The 17,087-nt window shown below is 32.3% G+C and overlaps 2 protein-coding genes across 2 annotated transcripts; both read right to left on the bottom strand.

Annotated features, from left to right (window-relative positions):
- Window positions 1-5,827: 5,827 nt before the first annotated feature.
- LOC109003327 (flowering-promoting factor 1-like) lies at window positions 5,828-6,612 on the bottom strand. The gene has a single exon (XM_018981420.1). It carries the CDS (start codon window positions 6,460-6,462, stop codon window positions 6,115-6,117), a length of 348 nt encoding a protein of 115 aa, XP_018836965.1. The 5' UTR covers window positions 6,463-6,612; the 3' UTR covers window positions 5,828-6,114.
- A 7,009-nt stretch (window positions 6,613-13,621) lies between these two features.
- On the bottom strand, window positions 13,622-16,656 carry LOC108985499. Its single transcript, XM_018957816.2, has 4 exons — window positions 16,287-16,656; window positions 15,339-15,435; window positions 14,866-14,925; window positions 13,622-14,032 (listed from the first exon to the last, which is right to left on the bottom strand). Exons 1-4 carry the CDS (start codon window positions 16,523-16,525, stop codon window positions 13,952-13,954), a joined length of 477 nt encoding a protein of 158 aa, XP_018813361.1. The 5' UTR covers window positions 16,526-16,656; the 3' UTR covers window positions 13,622-13,951.
- Between the last annotated feature and the right edge of the window lie 431 nt (window positions 16,657-17,087).

Raw genomic sequence — 17,087 nt, 5'->3', positions numbered from 1 at the left:
TATGGCTCGAAGCATGTTGAAGACGAAGATGATGCCTAAAGAGTTTTGGGCGGAAGCGGTTGATTGTGCTGTTTACTTATCAAACTGTTGCCCTACAAGAAGTGTAGAGAACTCAACTCCCCAGGAAGCATGGAGTGGAAAGAAGCCAAGTGTTTTCCATTTGAGAGTTTTTGGAAGTATTGGCTATGTGCATGTGCCCGATCAAGAAAGATCCAAGCTTGATGATAAAAGTAAGAAGCACATCTTCATCGGCTATGATCAAAGATCCAAAGGCTACAAGCTTTATAATCCAATCACTAAGAAGATGGTCATTAGTAGAGATGTGAAATTTGACGAAGAAGATTCGTGGGATTGGCGTGATCAAGAAAATGAAAGATATGATTTCTTTCCCTTCCCTGAAGATGAAGATCAAGGAAATGATGTACGAGAACTTATGACACCTCCTCAATTACCAATAATTCCTAGTACTCCTTCATCATCTTCTTATGAAGGAAGTTCTAGTGAAAGACAATCCCGAATGAGAAGTCTCCAAGATCTTTATGAGGTAACGGAGAATTTAAGTGATGATCTAACTCTTTTTTGTCACTTTGTCGATTGTGAACCAATAAGTTTTGAAGAAGCAGTACAGGAGAAAAGGTGGAGAATTGCCATGGATGAGGAAATCAAATCAATCAAGAAGAATGATACATGGGAATTGACGACTTTACCAGAGGGACAAAAGCCCATTGGTGTGAAGTGGGTTTCAAAGTAAAGAAGAATGCAAATGGAGAAGTAGAAAGATTCAAGGCAAGATTGGTGGCCAAGGGATATAGCCAACATCCTGATATTGATTATGGAGAAGTCTTTGCCCCCGTTGCACGATTAGAGATGATCCGGATGATTATTTCTCTTGCAGCTCAAAAGAAGTGGATGATTTATCAAATGGATGTCAAATCGGCTTTCCTGAATGGAATCCTTGAGGAAGAAGTTTATGTAGAGCAACCTCTGGGTTATGTGGTCAGAGGGCAAGAAGACAAAGTGTTGAAATTAAAGAAAGCGTTGTACAGCTTAAAACAAGCGCCAAGGGCATGGAATAGTCGAATTGACAAGTATTTTCAGGGAAATGGATTCACCAAATGCCCGCATGAATATGCACTCTATGCTAAGGTACGTGAAAGTGGAGACATTTTGCTTGTTTGCATATATGTTGATGATTTAATTTTTACTGGAAGCAATTCAAGCATGTTTGGAGAATTTAAGAAAGCTATGATGAGAGAATTTGAAATGACCGATATTGGTCTTATGTCTTATTATCTTGGCATTGAGATTAAACAAATGGAAGATGGAATTTTTATCTCTCAAGAAGGTTTTGCAAAGGAAATTCTCAAAAGATTCAAGATGGAAGATTGTCAATCCGTGAGCACCCCAGTTGAATGTGGAGCGAAATTGTCCAAGCATGAAGACGGAGAGAAGGTAGACCCCACAACATTCAAGAGTCTTGTTGGAAGTTTGAGATACTTGACTTGCACAAGACCTGATATACTTTATGGAGTTGGACTTGTTAGCCGATATATGGAGTCACCAAGCACAATGCATTTCAAAGCGGCTAAGAGGATTCTACGTTATCTAAAAGGTACTATTGATTACGGACTTCTTTATTCATTTTCTAATGAATTTAAGCTTGTAGGGTATAGTGATAGTGATTGGGCCGGAGACTTGGATGACCGGAAGAGCACTACCGGTTTTGTGTTTTATTTGGAAAATACGGCATTTACTTGGAGTTCTAAGAAGCAACCAATTGTAACGCTCTCTACATGTGAAGCTGAATATGTTGTTGCGACATCATGTGTTTGTCATGCAATTTGGTTGAGAAGGTTATTGAAGGAACTACTCATGCCACAAGAGGAAGCCACAGAGATTTTTGTTGATAACAAGTCGGCACTTGTATTGGCGAAAAATCCAGTTTTTCATGATAGAAGCAAGCATATTGATACAAGATTTCATTTTCTTCGAGAATGCATTGTCAAGAATGAAGTACAAGTCAAATTCGTGAAGACCCATGATCAAGTTGCAGATATTTTTACGAAACCTCTCAAGTATGATACTTTTAACAAGTTGCGGATGTTACTCGGAGTTACCAATAATTAAGTTTAAAGGTGGGTGTTGAATAATAAACTTAAATAAAGTTGTCTTTTAGTATATTCATGAACTAGAGTCTAGGTTCATCTTGGAAGAAGTAATTCATGTATTTGGAGATTCATGTATTTGGGGTATTCATGTACTTGGGTATTCATGTACTAGGGAAGTTCATGTATTAGAGTAAATGCTAGGTGAATCTACAAGCCTATAAATACCCATGTATGCATTGGCACAAAGCAAGCCACTTGAGAAGTAATTCACTTAGAAAAATTTCAGAAATAGTCTCTCATCTCTTCCCTCTAGAATAGAATATCAGTTTTTCTCTTCCAACACTTAATTGAGAGTTTGATATGAATGCTAATTCTGGGGAACCCTCCTCGAAATCGAAGGCCGGGTCGTTACAACCATCAGAAACTTCGTTTAAGCGTAAACGCGGAGTCTTTCAGAACGTATGTGAAAACGATCTTGCTTTGCTGGGTTTTTTTCAGAGCTTGTTTTATCCGCCTAATTCTTCTTCTTTTGGATTTTCACAGTGCAGCATATGATGTATGGTTTTGGTACTGATGACCCCAATGTAAGTAGAACTTTCATTTGTATGTCTGTGCTTGAAGACGATATACCCGTAACTGGTAATCTACTTTTGTTAATGGATACCCATAACTGGTAATCAACCGGCCGTGAGAAACTATATCTTACAACTTATTCATACGTTGTAAGATATAGTTTCTCACGGTTGATTGGTGACTTTGTGAAGTTATAATGCACTTGTTGTTTGTGATTTGGGTACAGTCTGGATTTTACTAATAATAAAAAAAGCGTAATATCTTGGATATTATAATGAACTCTGAAATTGTATTGCAAATGCAATTGTATGCATCTCATTTGTCAATTGAACGTTGCTACGTCCACAGAGAATTTCTACCGAACACTCAAAACACTTTTTTTATTTTTATTTTTTTTTTTACTTTTTCTTTCACCATTTTTTAACCTATTTAGATTTTTTTTTTTAAAAAAAATCCCATATTTATTTAAAAAAAAACTTACTTAATCATTAAGTAAAAAAATAAATTAAAAAATTTCAATAGAAATATTATGTAGGAATAGTGTTTTCCTTGTCAATTACTTGATTACTGAAATGTTCTGCACCTCAGTTGTGAGATATAGTTTCTCATGGTTGATTGGTGACCTTTTCAAGTTATAATGCACTTGCCGATTGTGATATGTGTACAGTTTGGGTTTTACTGATAAAAAAAAAGCCTAATATCTAATTGGATATTAGAATGAACTCTCTGAAATTCTATTGCAAATGCAATTGGATGCATCTCATATGTCTATCTATTACTTGACTACTGAAATGTTCTGCTGTTGTTTATGACTTTTCATTGGACAAAGTTCCTTTAGTTACTGCATTTGTTAAAGCGTTGTGTATCAAATATAATATTATTTACATTGAATTTTCTGATTATAAAGAATTAAAGGTGCAATGAGAGTACCCAAGTTAAGCAGTATTGCATTTTTTAATGTTCTAATATATATATATATAAATGGTTTTTTTATAAGTTAGTAAATGTTTATTATTCCATTATCAGCATTTGCCTTGAATCCTTCTCATGTGATAGTGATCCTTCGACGGTATTATATACATATTGCATTTCTGTACCTATCTTCTCTTGAGTTAGTATTCATATATATGCTGATTTAATACACCTTATCTTTATTCTTTACACAGGTGACCATGGTTGCAAGCACGAGTTTCATTTGCAATGTATTCTTGAATGGTATTGCCTATGAGTACTGCAATTCAAAAGCATCAAATTATCAGCTTTTTGTACTATTGATTATTAGTAATAATCAAGGGTTAGATGGTCTGGTAATGATTGTGATTGCTGGTAATGACCAAGAGTTTGGATGGTCTTGAGTTGAGATGGGAATGTTGACTCATGACTCCATAATGATAGTTGTATTGTGCCACTCTAATATAAATCAAGTGATTGCAATGAAGTCTACATTATGCGTTTTAAGGTTCTAGGTGCCATCATTGCCTCTTGTTCCTTAGATAGAGCTTTGAAATGAATTATTAGTTTATTTATGATGTTTGAAGAATTAATCAGCCCACTTACCTTTCTTGTTTGCTAAGCTCTACTAATTTTTTGTGCTCCTCGAGTATTGCTAAATTAATTCAACAAAATAACAATTATATTACAAGCCCAATATCTTACAACTAAAAAAGTTGGCAAAAGAATAAGGGTTGACAAAAATTAGTTTGTTGGTTTCAAGAATTGTTGTATAATTTTTTTTTGTTAAATGTTATTAAAATATATAATATTATATTATTATTTTAACTTTAAGATAGCTAGTCCAATATAAATTCATTTAGTCAAAAGTTAATATTATAATCAAAAATTAAGATTTAGACTAAATTTTAGATCTAGTCATTGCCAATGCTATAAGAGAAAGCTAGTTATATAGCTTTACGTCAAGGCATCTCCAGCCCACATAAATTTCATAGCTGAAACCTAATTATATATTGGGGTCGGTCAATAAGAATTCTAAATGTCGACCTACAAAAAATATTTCGTTTTCTTGAAGGAATTATTAAAGGACGTGCTTGCCACGTGTATGCCCACGTGCGCATTTCCTCCGAGAGAACAATGAAAAGTTGTTCATTTTTTTCTCACATCCCATTTGGACAAGTGTTACTCCACGCTTGGTCTGCGATAAATTGTCGCCATTGGGACTTCACGTGAAGCCCTGTTGGAAACTTGGATCTCCCTTTCCATTATGGGGACCCCAAAATTACGTCAAAGTACTCCGATCAGATAAGTATACAGTCCGCGCGCAGCGCGGGATATATGCAGAGTGAATCTATGACTGATCTCTCCCTCTCCTTCATATTCTTTTCCTTATTTCTTTAAGCTGTATTTGGAAGTGCTATTCTAGAAGGTACAAAGTGAGCTTTTGTTTGGGTAGTCATTATTATTTAATATTTTATTATTAATTTTTACATACTTTTTATTATTATTAACTACTATTAAATATTTTAATATCACTTTTATATTATTTTTTTATTATTATTCACAGATCATTTAAAATTACCTTACTATCCTAACGTAGCTTAAGCACCCAAAAATGAGAAAAAAGAAATCAATCCGACGCATTAATCACAAAACATAAAAGAAAAAAGAAAAATTTTATTTACAGTCCTGAGTGGAGGATTATGTGTGTAGTCTTATTGATGAATGAGGGTAAAAGAAAAAAAATCATTTTAAAAAATATATTATTGTAATTTTAATTTTTTTTAATATAACTATATGAGTTTGTATGAGTAATCTTCAAATGGAGGCTGTATGTAAATAAACTCAGAGCAATGCTACTTATCATTCTCATTTAGAGATTGTATGTGTAAGCCTAGTCAATTTTATTTTTAAATTTTTTTAAAATTATAATAATATCTTTATTGAAATTTTATTTAAAGAATAATTTACACAAACATTTTGAAAAATGCAAATAGATTTTCTGACCGAGAAACTCTATTAACCAGTCCTACGTATCTACTTTTAGAATTCTTTTGAAAAAAAATGCTTGTTGTCTCTTCATCAGAAACACACATGCCAGCTCGCTTGGTGACATGGCACAAACAAAAATGATGCCGTATAATTTAAAAGAGAATATTAAATTATCTGTCAAGTTGATGTGAAATCCCATGATATGCAGGAGTACTAATTAATTTATTTCTAATAACTTGATATGATACAAGGCCACGCTCATGATATGTTACAAAAGTAAAGCATTACAATGCAATGATAAGGTACATTAAACAGAGAGAGTACTACTTTTGCACTTTATTATATATAGAAAACATGAAGTGAAAGGAAGCCTAGTCGATTGGTCTGAAACCATTCGAAATTCTGGGACAAATTAACATAGGAACTACTAGAAACCATAAATGACATGACCGGCCGAAAACTAATGAGATCAGATGACATGCGTGCATGCTCACATATCTCGGACGTGGAAGATATTGGGAATTTTAACGACAATATCGTACATGTAAACGGAGTTGAACTTGGAGAATTCCCTTGGGAGAGAAATTAGGTCAATGGAAGATTGCTTGTGAAATTGGAAGAGATTAGAGTTACTTCCATAATATCTCTCCCACCCTAAACCCATCAAGATTTGCTCCAGGGTGGAGTAGGATGATACCACCTGTCCGGTTGGTAAGTGCACCAAAACCTTTCTCCTAGAACTACTTCCTTGCCCTCCATCATATGAGGACTCTGGTTGATGACTTCCAACCTGAGGTCCAAATACGCCATCTGGCCTGAAAATCCAAACCCCTGACATTTTTAATTCTGGGATGTGTTTGTAGTTTTGAGCTTCAAATTAAGCTGGAGAATAAAGGAAATAGTGGGTTGGTGAGGGAAGGAAAGGGTGAAGGTGGTATTTATAGGTGTCATATGGCAGACAAAACGAGAAGAGAATACTCAATGGGAGAGCGAGTAAGGAGTTAAAGGATGGTAATGATGTGTATGTTGGGCTTTGGTACATATAGAATTTAGATGCTGTGGGTCCAAATGGGTTTAAACATGAGGGTGCAGGGATGCTACTAGGGTTTGATTTAGGGCGCATGTAATATCTGTGGGTTTGGGGTTTGTCAATAATCTTAATGTCTTGGCAAGCTTTCATTTGCTCTTTCAATTGGGAATCTTCTGGACACTCTCTTTAAATTGGGCAAAAATTTACAAGTAGTCAATTAATAAAAAGAAGTTGTGCCCACATACAAATCACGATCAGCTGTCCACGTGAAGGGAGTGGGAGAGAATGTGAGATCTTTAATTTGTTTAGGTTCTTGAGATGTTGGGCGCATTTGCTGACTCGTGAAAGGTGCATATATATGGGTTTACTTCATGAGTTGGCTGGTACTCATCACCAGTCAGTCATTGGGATAAACCCAAAACTTTGGGCATTTTTAGTAGTCAGCTGGTTCTTTTCATGTGGATCAAATTCGTTACGTTTTTCATTTTGTGGTTCCTAAAACCGAGGTCAGGATATTTGCCCTAGACCAGAAATCCTATGCTGTACATCGATGTCCTGTGATCAATATGTCTGCCCAAATTATATAACAAAAATGATAAATATACGTAACTTTTTACAATAATGTTTTAAAAAGATTGAGGGGTATTTTTATAAAATATCTTATAAAACTAAGATCATTTTACAGAAATATCTTATTTTTCAACATGTCTTGTGAAATATATTGTGTGAGAATCATTATATACTTTTCCGAGACTAGATGATGTATTTAGTATCATCTCTTGCCGATTAATATTCCATGTTCACGTAATGGAGGAGGGTTATGCATGCATGGTAGGACGCTGATCATGGCGTTGTCAAATCAACAAAAAGGAATATAAGGGAGACTAAAAAACAATTGTTGCCGGAGTAGAGGGTTGAGATTATTGCAAGATGTCTAAATATTTCTCGGAAAAAAAAAAGAAAGAAAAGATTCTAAAATTAAGGATCATCAGCTACATTCGTGTTAAACCATTGAGGGTCTTTGAGGTAGAAAGTCTTGGTCTTTGTGGTATGCTCTTTCTAAGATCTAAAGTTCAAATTATTTTGAGTGTAAACAATTTTTAGAAACTATAGGAATGCAGATTTTTCACTTGAATTACTCTAGTATGCTATTCTCTGACGCTCAATACCAATTAAAAAAAAAGTAATACTAAGTACACAAGCTTCATATAAGCAATTTGTAAAAAAGCCTCACTAATAAAAATTAGCTTTTTATATTTTTTTAAGTGAGATTTTTTTTAATTTTTATAAAAACTTGTACCAAACTTGTCTATTTAAGACTTGTAAAAATAATTTAAAGAAAAAGATATATGCTTAGAATAATGTACATGCATCTTAGGCTGCGTTTGGATGTTGAGTTGTATTAAGTTGAGTTGAGTTTTTTTATGAATAGTAATAGTTGAGATGACGGAGTGAGTTTTGTGGGGTCCATCTAAGATGAGTTTAAATGTGTTTGGATGTTAAGATGAGTTTAGATGTATTTATGAAAAGTTGAAAAAGGTTGTAGGTCCGGTGTGTAAATAAGTGTTGAATTGAAAAATATTGTAGGTCCTACATGTAAATAGTTTTTAAGTTGAGATGAGTTTAATAATTTGAGAGTTGAGTATTTAAATGATAGACCCAGTTTAAAATTAGATTAGGCTGAATTGAGTTGATCTCAACTGAGTCTGTCAACCAAATATGGCCTTAATGATCATTAATAAAAACATGTACGACTACTGCCAGAATGCATGCCAATAATTTGTCCTTAGATCTGTTAATCTTGATGATTGGATAGTCACTTAGGCTGCGTTTGGATGTTGAGCTGAACTCAGTTAAATTGAGTTTTTTATGAATAGTAGTAAGTTGAGTAGTGGATTGAGTTATGTGGAGTCTATCTAAATTGAGTTTAAAGTGTATTTAGATGTTATGATGAGTTTAATACTTTTTACAGAAAAATTAAAAAAGAATGTGGATTTCACGTATAAAGATATTTTAAATTGAAAAATTTTGTGAATCTCACGTGTAAGAAGATTTTGAGTTTGAATAAATTTAATAATTTGATAATTAATTATTAAATTCAGATTAAAATTAAACTGAATTATTCAACCAAATTTAAGAACAAAACGTAGCCCTAATATTGTGCCCAATCAGTTCTGTGAATGGGATTTCACATCATTTTTGATAAACCAAAACATAAACTTTCTGATATCACTGTTAATTCGTGTAGATAATTGGATCCAGTACTTTAGTAGTAGTCTTAAGAGTGGTTTTGATTCAGATATGAGTTGAGATAGGTTGAGATGGTTTGTGAATAGTAGAATAAAAGTTGAATTATATATTATATTTTGTGTGAAAATTTAAAAAAATTATTTTAAAATTTGAAAAAATTGAATTATTTATTATATTTTATATGAGAATTTAAAAAAATTATAATAATAAATTAAATTAAATTAAAATAAATTGATATGAATTAAAAATACAATCGAGACCTTAATGGTCAAAAGGACCACCACATGCACTAGGTTTCAATTCTCATTAATTAGAGTCTTTCTTTTCACGTACAGCTTACAACTTCAGAATATTTTTAGGGCATAAGTATGCAATGTTGCCCACATGGCATCACATGGGCTTTCTGGTCCATATCCTTTTTTTGCTGCGTCTTGTCAAATCTATCATTAATTGCATGAAACCTTTCATAAGGAATTTTCTACATCTCATGGGGTGGCATCCATAAAGCAATTAATGCAATACTGCCATGTGAAAAATGATAATGTTATTATTTATCTATTATTATTTTTATTAAGTAACGTTAGATATAAATTTTAAATAAATAAATTTTATATAAATTTTTTTATAAAAAAATAAATCTTATTAATAAAGAATAATTTTTTTGAAACTTTTTAAGATAGAGTTTATTTTTTTATAAAGATTTGTATAGAATTTATCTATTTAAAATTTATACAAATTATTTCTTTTTTTTATTTTTTATTTTTTATTTTACTTAATAATTAAAGAAGTGACTATTAATAAAATTATATTATTTTTTAATTTTTTTTAATGATTAAAAATATTTAAAAAATATGATAAAAAAATAAATACACTATAAATTATAAAAAGATAATAACCCTATCACTAACCTGCCATATATGCCTGCACGTTTTAGTTTTGTTTTCCCCTTTCTATATATATTTTTTCTTGGTTGGAAGCACTCAGAGAGTCAGAATTTATTATTGTATAAGCATACTAACATGAGACTTCTGATACTTTCTATGTTCCGAAGAGAAAGGTTGTGATACCTCAATATTGTTCACTAAGCAATGAACTTCTTATATATATATATATATGTGCACGATCAACATGAATCATGAGACCATTTCGCTATAGAAGAATGTTACATATCAGTTATTATTCCCTCTTATACTTTATACTTGATAATTTTTTTTTATAAGACGTGGAATAGTGAATAATAACTAATAAAAATGATTTTTCTTTCACTATATATGAGCTCCATATATAAATATCCCACCAAAGGAATGGTTTAATTACAATCATGATCACACGAAACACATATTTTAAGATTATCTTTAAGTTCGATCTTATTCGAACTTAAAGGAGAACCATGACAATTTAGTGATCTGTCGTGAGCTTGAGGCGATGGGTGGTCCTCGATCCTACTTTTCGGTCCCAAAGTTAATCGTTGATCATAGTCATGATTCTATTCCCGTTCATGCATGCATGGCCAATGTTGAAATTATCCAGTTGTGGACAAAAATGCAAACTTTTTGCAAGCCTTTAGGCATTCAATCCTCAAGCATAAGGCCTGCTTATGTTTCTGTGTGTCCCTCTTTATGCATGCTACAATATTCTCCATACGACACAGATAGATCCACCAAAATCTCCTTCGGTTTCGGAATATTTATTATTGGTACGTATATTTCGCAGCTTTATCAAATCCAGATCAATTTCCAACTGGCATATATGCATATGTGATCTTGGTTTGGATAAAGATCATTCATCTGCATACATATCATTGAAAAGTTTGTGTAACTTCCTCATCATATATAGAATCATAACAAATGGATAACCATTCAAATCTGCACTCTTTCACTTCCTGGTCCTGCAGAATGGACGCCATGCGCGCAGACAACAATACATATATATATATATATATATATATATGCGTCTCGAAATTCACGCATATACATAAAATCATGACATGCATACTTGTACTAGACCCCCACACACAAATACATACATACATATATATACACACTGTCACACACACATACACGTTGTAATAGGATACTATTAATTTCCAATATATATCGGAGATTATATGCTGAACGAAGAAACAAACATTCCTATGCACGCCACTCATGTCGGCTTAATGCGCATGATGCATGGTCCACTGTCTGATCATCTAGATCTTTCTAATTTCCTTTTTCTTTAAATTTTCTCCTTGAGATCAAGTACTTAGTAGTAAGGAATTGCCGATTTAATTAATGGAAAATGATATGTGTTCCGACACATCGACAATGTGTTCTGACTATTTTTTTAATTTTTTTTATTTAATAATTAAAAAAATATTTTTTAATAATGTTATGATTATTTTAAAAAAATATATTTAAAAATTGTATGAAAAAAAAAGTTAAAAAAATGAAATACACTAATTCTCGTGTCGGTGGCAGTAGCGCTATGCACCCTTAATTAATTCCTGTTTCATTCTATTTGTGACGTTAACTTTAATTTGTTCTTTTTAAAAGAAAAATCTATTTATCATCTCAATTTTTATTATCTTTTTATTATCTTATAATGTGATATTAGATGATAAATTTATAAGTAAAATATAATAAATAATTTTTAATTACTTAATATCACATCATAAGATAATAGAAGAATAATAGAAGTTAGAATGATGAATAGTATTATTCTTCTAGAATGATCAGGATATAGCATCACCAACGGATAAAAAAATTCCAAATAAAATGGAATATTAATCCTTAAGGCCAACTCGAGACGCCCCTATGCTTATATATATTTAGATCCTGAGGTTGAGCTTTCTGCTAATATTATATTTATATATATATATATATATATATATATGATCTACAGGTACAGAATCAAATTTTGATAAGGTTTAGCGAGATGGACAGGTGTATAAGATTGTTGCATGGAGTGCTTCACCAGCTGTAATTGGCCAATTTTGTGTCGGTTTTTAAAGCAAGTTTAGAGGGTGAGATGAGAATTTTGTATTTTATTTTAGTGTTTAAAATATTATGTTTTAGTATTATTATTATTTTAGAATTTGAAAAAGTTGAATTGTTTATTATATTTTATATAGAGATTTGAAAAATGTATAATATTGATGAAATGAGATGAAAATTTTGTGTCTCATCCAACCCCAAGCCTACCCTAATGGTTTGGAACTTTGGAGTGATAAAGTTATGATAACTGTTAATCATATATATTTTGAGAAAAAAAATACTAAACGTTTCGCTCTCAGTTATCGTTGGTATTATTATTTTTTTTTTTTGTTTATTTTTGTTTGTACTTTAAGTATTTTTTAATAATATTATAATTTTTTAATATATATATATATATATTTAAAAGTGTTAAAAAATATATGAAAATAATTAGCTGAAACAAGAAAAATGATACTCTCACTACTGATTCTTACAATTCGATGTTAATGTTTAAATTTTTTATTTTATTTTTTAATTCTTCTTTTTACTTCATGATTAAGAAAATATTTTTTAATAATATTGTGATTTTTTTATTTTTTTTAAAAAAATTAAAAGTATAAAAAAATACATGTAAAAAAAGACAACAAAAAGAAGAAGAACAATTATATCTAATAGTAGTTGTAGCTGGGAGCGGTGGACGCAGTACTACCTTTTTGAGAAATGATAATTACAATCTTGAATGCGCAAGTGTCATGCAATTATTTTAAAAAAAATGAATAAATATGGAACCTATATGAAAAAATAATAATATTTTAATATTGAACCTCACTCTTTTTCAAAACGACTACATAGTACTTGTACACTTTACAACTACATGTAACATTACTAATATTTTTAACATTGAAAAATGTTATTTATCATCCTTACACTACACACTAACATGTTATTTATCATTTTTGTCTTTTTATTTAATTAAACATATATTTACACATCAATATGTGTTTAAATAAAAAGACAAAAATAACAAATCATATATTGGCTTATAGTGGAGGAGATGATAAGTTCTTCCAGTTAATTCAGTTACGCAATGCTGCCTTGCCATGCATGTTACAGTTAAGACATTGAAAAAGTGGTCCGAGTTTTCTTAATAATAGAGATGATCATTTTTACGTAGAATGTGGCCGATTCGAAAGTTTGGTTTTCCAAATTTACAAATTACTACCAATTAATTGGGTCAAAATCCTTCATGGATTTCCGAACTGGTGGATCATGATTGTGAAAATGATCGGCATAATATTATTGAGATCGCTCTCACTAGTTAGTTGCTTAAATTTATCATAATATAGGTCAGACAATTAAATTCACCTCGAATAATGAAAATTTATCAAACTTTCTTCTTTAAGAGGAGAAGAAAAGGATGAACAGGGGCGAGTAAAAGGTATTAAATCATGTTTTCCTCTCGAAGAATAACATTGAGATGAAATCAGAAGTCTGATCTGAAAGGATCATCTAAGGTGGGATCCATTAGTCAATAGGAGACCAACATAAATGAAAGAGAAAGCAGCAAAAGATCAAATAAAAATAAAATCCAAAAAATGAAAGGACTGCGTTTGAATGTTGAATTGAGTTAAATTGATATCATAAAATATTGTTAGAATATTATTTTTTAATATTATTATTATTATTTTGAGATTTGAAAAAATTGAATTGTTTATTATATTTTGTATTGAAATTTAAAAAAATTGTAAAAACAAGAACAGTCGAGAGAGAATACCCAGAAAATTAAGGTAATTTGCTACCTTCAAGCGCTAACAGAAAGGGCATTTACAACAATGACATTGCTAAATCAACCTAAATGCACCTGTATGCATAATCTCATCCTGTCAATAGGTATCCAGAATGACCATCCATGCCTAAATACCCTCGTGATCTTAAGAGTGTTGCAATTGACAAAAATCAAAAACCAAACAAACAGCATATATTAGTAGTAAAGTTTCTACCTTAAAAACGGAGTTGACACGCAGTTGATCTCAAGCACAACAACAAAATGACTGAACTGCAAACACCAAAATCCACTTGCAAATAGTTGCTCATCATTTGATCTTGTCGGTAATATCAGAGATGACTTTACCCATATTCAGAGCCTTCATTGGTGCAAACGGTCGCTTCATGTCCTGCAAAATAAAGCACAGAAATAGGCAGCTAGCTGAGAGGTTGACCAGATGTTTTCCCAGCCGATATCTAAACATCTAATAGAACTGCCTGTGGCACAAGAATGGCACGGCCACGAACATTTACCATTGTTATAAATATGATAAGAAAACTGAGAATGAATGAAGAACTCCATGCCACATACAGAACTTGGGGTCTGGAAATAGTGATAAAATGAAACGTACCTAAGGTTCTCAAGCATCATGCACCAAGCAATTGGATTAAAATACTCCATCAAAATGATTTGTGGCAACCATAATATCATCTATGTTTGCAGCTAACTCGTTAACTCATGAGAAGACAGAACAAGGTGAAGTTATGTCTTCATTAGATTTTTTGTGACGATCAGAATAAGTTGAATAACATTTAAGCTGCCAGTACCTCAACAGTGTTTAAGGAGTGTCTGAAAAATGTCAGGGAAGTTCTCAAGAATAAAATAAATTCCAAAGTTTGGGCATGTATAGTAACCTAACACGTGGGTTTTGCTTACAGTTTTGCTATAAATAAGGTAACAATACTTATAAAAAAAAGTAACACTAAAGAGGTTTTCATTCCATGAAAGATGCTAGCCCATAAATCTCATATACTCTGTTCTCGAGTATCATCCAGGGGAAATCAATTTATTCATCAGACCATTTTCAGGTTACTACATCTCTTTGTCAATACAAAATATATAACCTAAACGGCGAATAGAAATTGATGTTTTAAAGAATGCCACATGCAATTCATGATACATGTCAATATCCAAATAGAACAAATTAACTATTGAAGTTTATTTGTGCTGGAAAACATTTACCAGAAGACTGATGAATGTCTCTCCACCTTCCTCCCGTATTTCAAAGCAACCCCTTCTTGGCTGTTGAAAAGAAGAAAAATAAAAACTGAGTCAAATCACCAATCCCATAATTAAATGGCAATCAACTTCAAAAATCTGAGTCACATGGATAATTTTGAGCTATAAGGGGACCCTTTATAATTATTTGGTTTGAGAACAGTATCTCTTTAGGGAAAGAAGTTAGGTCACCTAAGGATGTACTCATGATTGACTCACTTGGAAGAGCAAGAAAGACACAGTAATGGATTGAATCGACTGAGGCAGGTTCACTAGGAATACCTTAAATTGGCCTTTTAGAAGTGCTTTCGTATTTTGAAACCAAAACTCTTACTCAGACAACAGGATGGAAGACAAAGAAGCTATTTTCATCACATTTATCCCATCTCGTAACATATAATGGTCTTATCCTAATATAATAGCATTCACTAGCATACCTTATCAGGATTGATCACCACTGTGATACCAAAAACACCTTTCTCCAAACCTTCTTTCACCTGAATAGCCCTTGTCTTGAATGAATTGCATTGTTTGCTAGGGCAAAGCAACAAATAAATTAGAAAGAACACCAACATAGGAAGTTTATTCTTCTAAGCAATAGGCTGTTATCAGTGGTATAAATCAGAAATCAATGGACAACATTTTGGGAAATATTCACCACAATGGTCAAAAACAGAAGACTTCAACTCACAATAGCGAAAAAGGGCAGGTTTACACAGAGCAATAACCTCTAACACAATCAGATTCACTCGGCCATCTACAAAGCTGAGAAAAGAAGCCAACAACCTTCAGTAAATCCATTCCCCCAAATGCCTATTACAGAAAACGCCGAAGAAAATAACAGGAGAATCATTCAAAATGCCTGTTACAACAAATTTAGCCCCGAGCTGATATTTTCCTTGTTTCATTTTGACCCAAGAACAGTCCTTGCTACACTCAAAATATAATTTTCCCTATCTGTATCCATTTTCTTAAAAGCCAAACAGAAAGACTTACCGGAAACACATCGAATTTCGATTTTTCATCATGTAAAACAAACTTAATCAAGAACTGAATAACCAATCCAATTACTACAGAAAGCCCTAATCGGTTCGCTAACAATGAAAAAACGAAACAACAAACGTAAACCCTGCCAACTCAGGTTACGCAACAACTTTGCTTACGTGAACAGAGTTTCCCCTATTTTTCTTCCTGGATAACAAAAACTCAGACACAGCCCTAAAGCTTAACTCTCTTCTTTCCCTCCTATTTGTATCAGCAACAAAAAGAGAGAGAGGGGAAGATAGAGAGAGAGAGGACGTCAAAGTTTCACTTTCCTTTGATTTATGCCTTCTATTTCATACCAAAAGAACAAAACTTTCTTTCACTTGAGTTAAGAAAATCACCAGTGCTCAATCACTATGGTCTTGGCCTTCGCCACTTCCAAACTGTCCTCCCCCTGCACTTCCTTGTTGACAGCCTTCTTTGCTTTCTTCTTCTTCGGCAACTCGGGCTGCGGCCAATCAACCACGAGTTCAGCCAAGTTTGTATTGCCCGCTCGCTTGGCCGCGCTCCGAGTCACCCTCGTTGACAACTTGGGCTTCGCTGGTTCTTCCTGCACATCTCCACGTTTCCTGGGTGCCATTGAAATCCCTCTCTCCCTCCCTGTCTCCGATCTCCCTCTCCCTCCGGCTCTTTACTCCGCTTAATGTTTGCTTAACTGTGACGCCGTGATAATTTTATCGTTTTCCCGCTAGATGAATTTAAACGGACGGTGTGGATTTCATGGCTGTTGCTGTGTACGGGTGGACAAAGTAATGTTAAAGACAGTAAAAACTGAAAAGACGAGACGGCGGCGAGCATGGGCTTCCGAATGCAAAGGAAATATTTCGGACATGAGTACTGCTACAGTTACCGCTGACTCTGATACTTGTTTTTTAACGTATTTTTTTTACTGTTATTTTTTATAAAAAAGTTTTAATACTTTTAAATATTTTTAAAAAATAAAATAAATTTATAATATTATTAAAAAATAAAATAAATTTATAATATTATTAAAAAATATTTCTTTAATCATAAAGTAAAAAAATTATTAAAATATATTTTTTTAATCACGAAATAAAATAAAAAAATAATTTTTTTTACTTGATAATTAAGAAAGTATTTTTTAATAATATTATAAAAAAAATTTAAATATTTAAAATTCT

The sequence above is a fragment of the Juglans regia genome, chromosome 8 (assembly GCF_001411555.2).
Source record: "Juglans regia cultivar Chandler chromosome 8, Walnut 2.0, whole genome shotgun sequence".
NCBI classification, from domain to species: Eukaryota; Viridiplantae; Streptophyta; class Magnoliopsida; order Fagales; family Juglandaceae; genus Juglans; species Juglans regia.
This window is presented reverse-complemented; position numbering and strand designations above follow the sequence as displayed.

What these genes read in the sequence shown, in the direction of transcription:
- LOC109003327 (XM_018981420.1), bottom strand. Translation starts at nt 6,462, where the DNA reads ATGTCAGGGGTTTGGATTTTCAGGCCAGATGGCGTATTTGGACCTCAG.
- LOC108985499 (XM_018957816.2), bottom strand. Translation starts at nt 16,525, where the DNA reads ATGGCACCCAGGAAACGTGGAGATGTGCAGGAAGAACCAGCGAAGCCC. An exon ending in ACCATAGTGATTGAGCACTG is followed by an intron (nt 15,436 to 16,286) that starts GTGATTTTCTTA and finishes GCTTTGCCCTAG; the next exon opens with CAAACAATGCAATTCATTCA. An exon ending in TGGTGATCAATCCTGATAAG is followed by an intron (nt 14,926 to 15,338) that starts GTATGCTAGTGA and finishes TCTTTTCAACAG; the next exon opens with CCAAGAAGGGGTTGCTTTGA.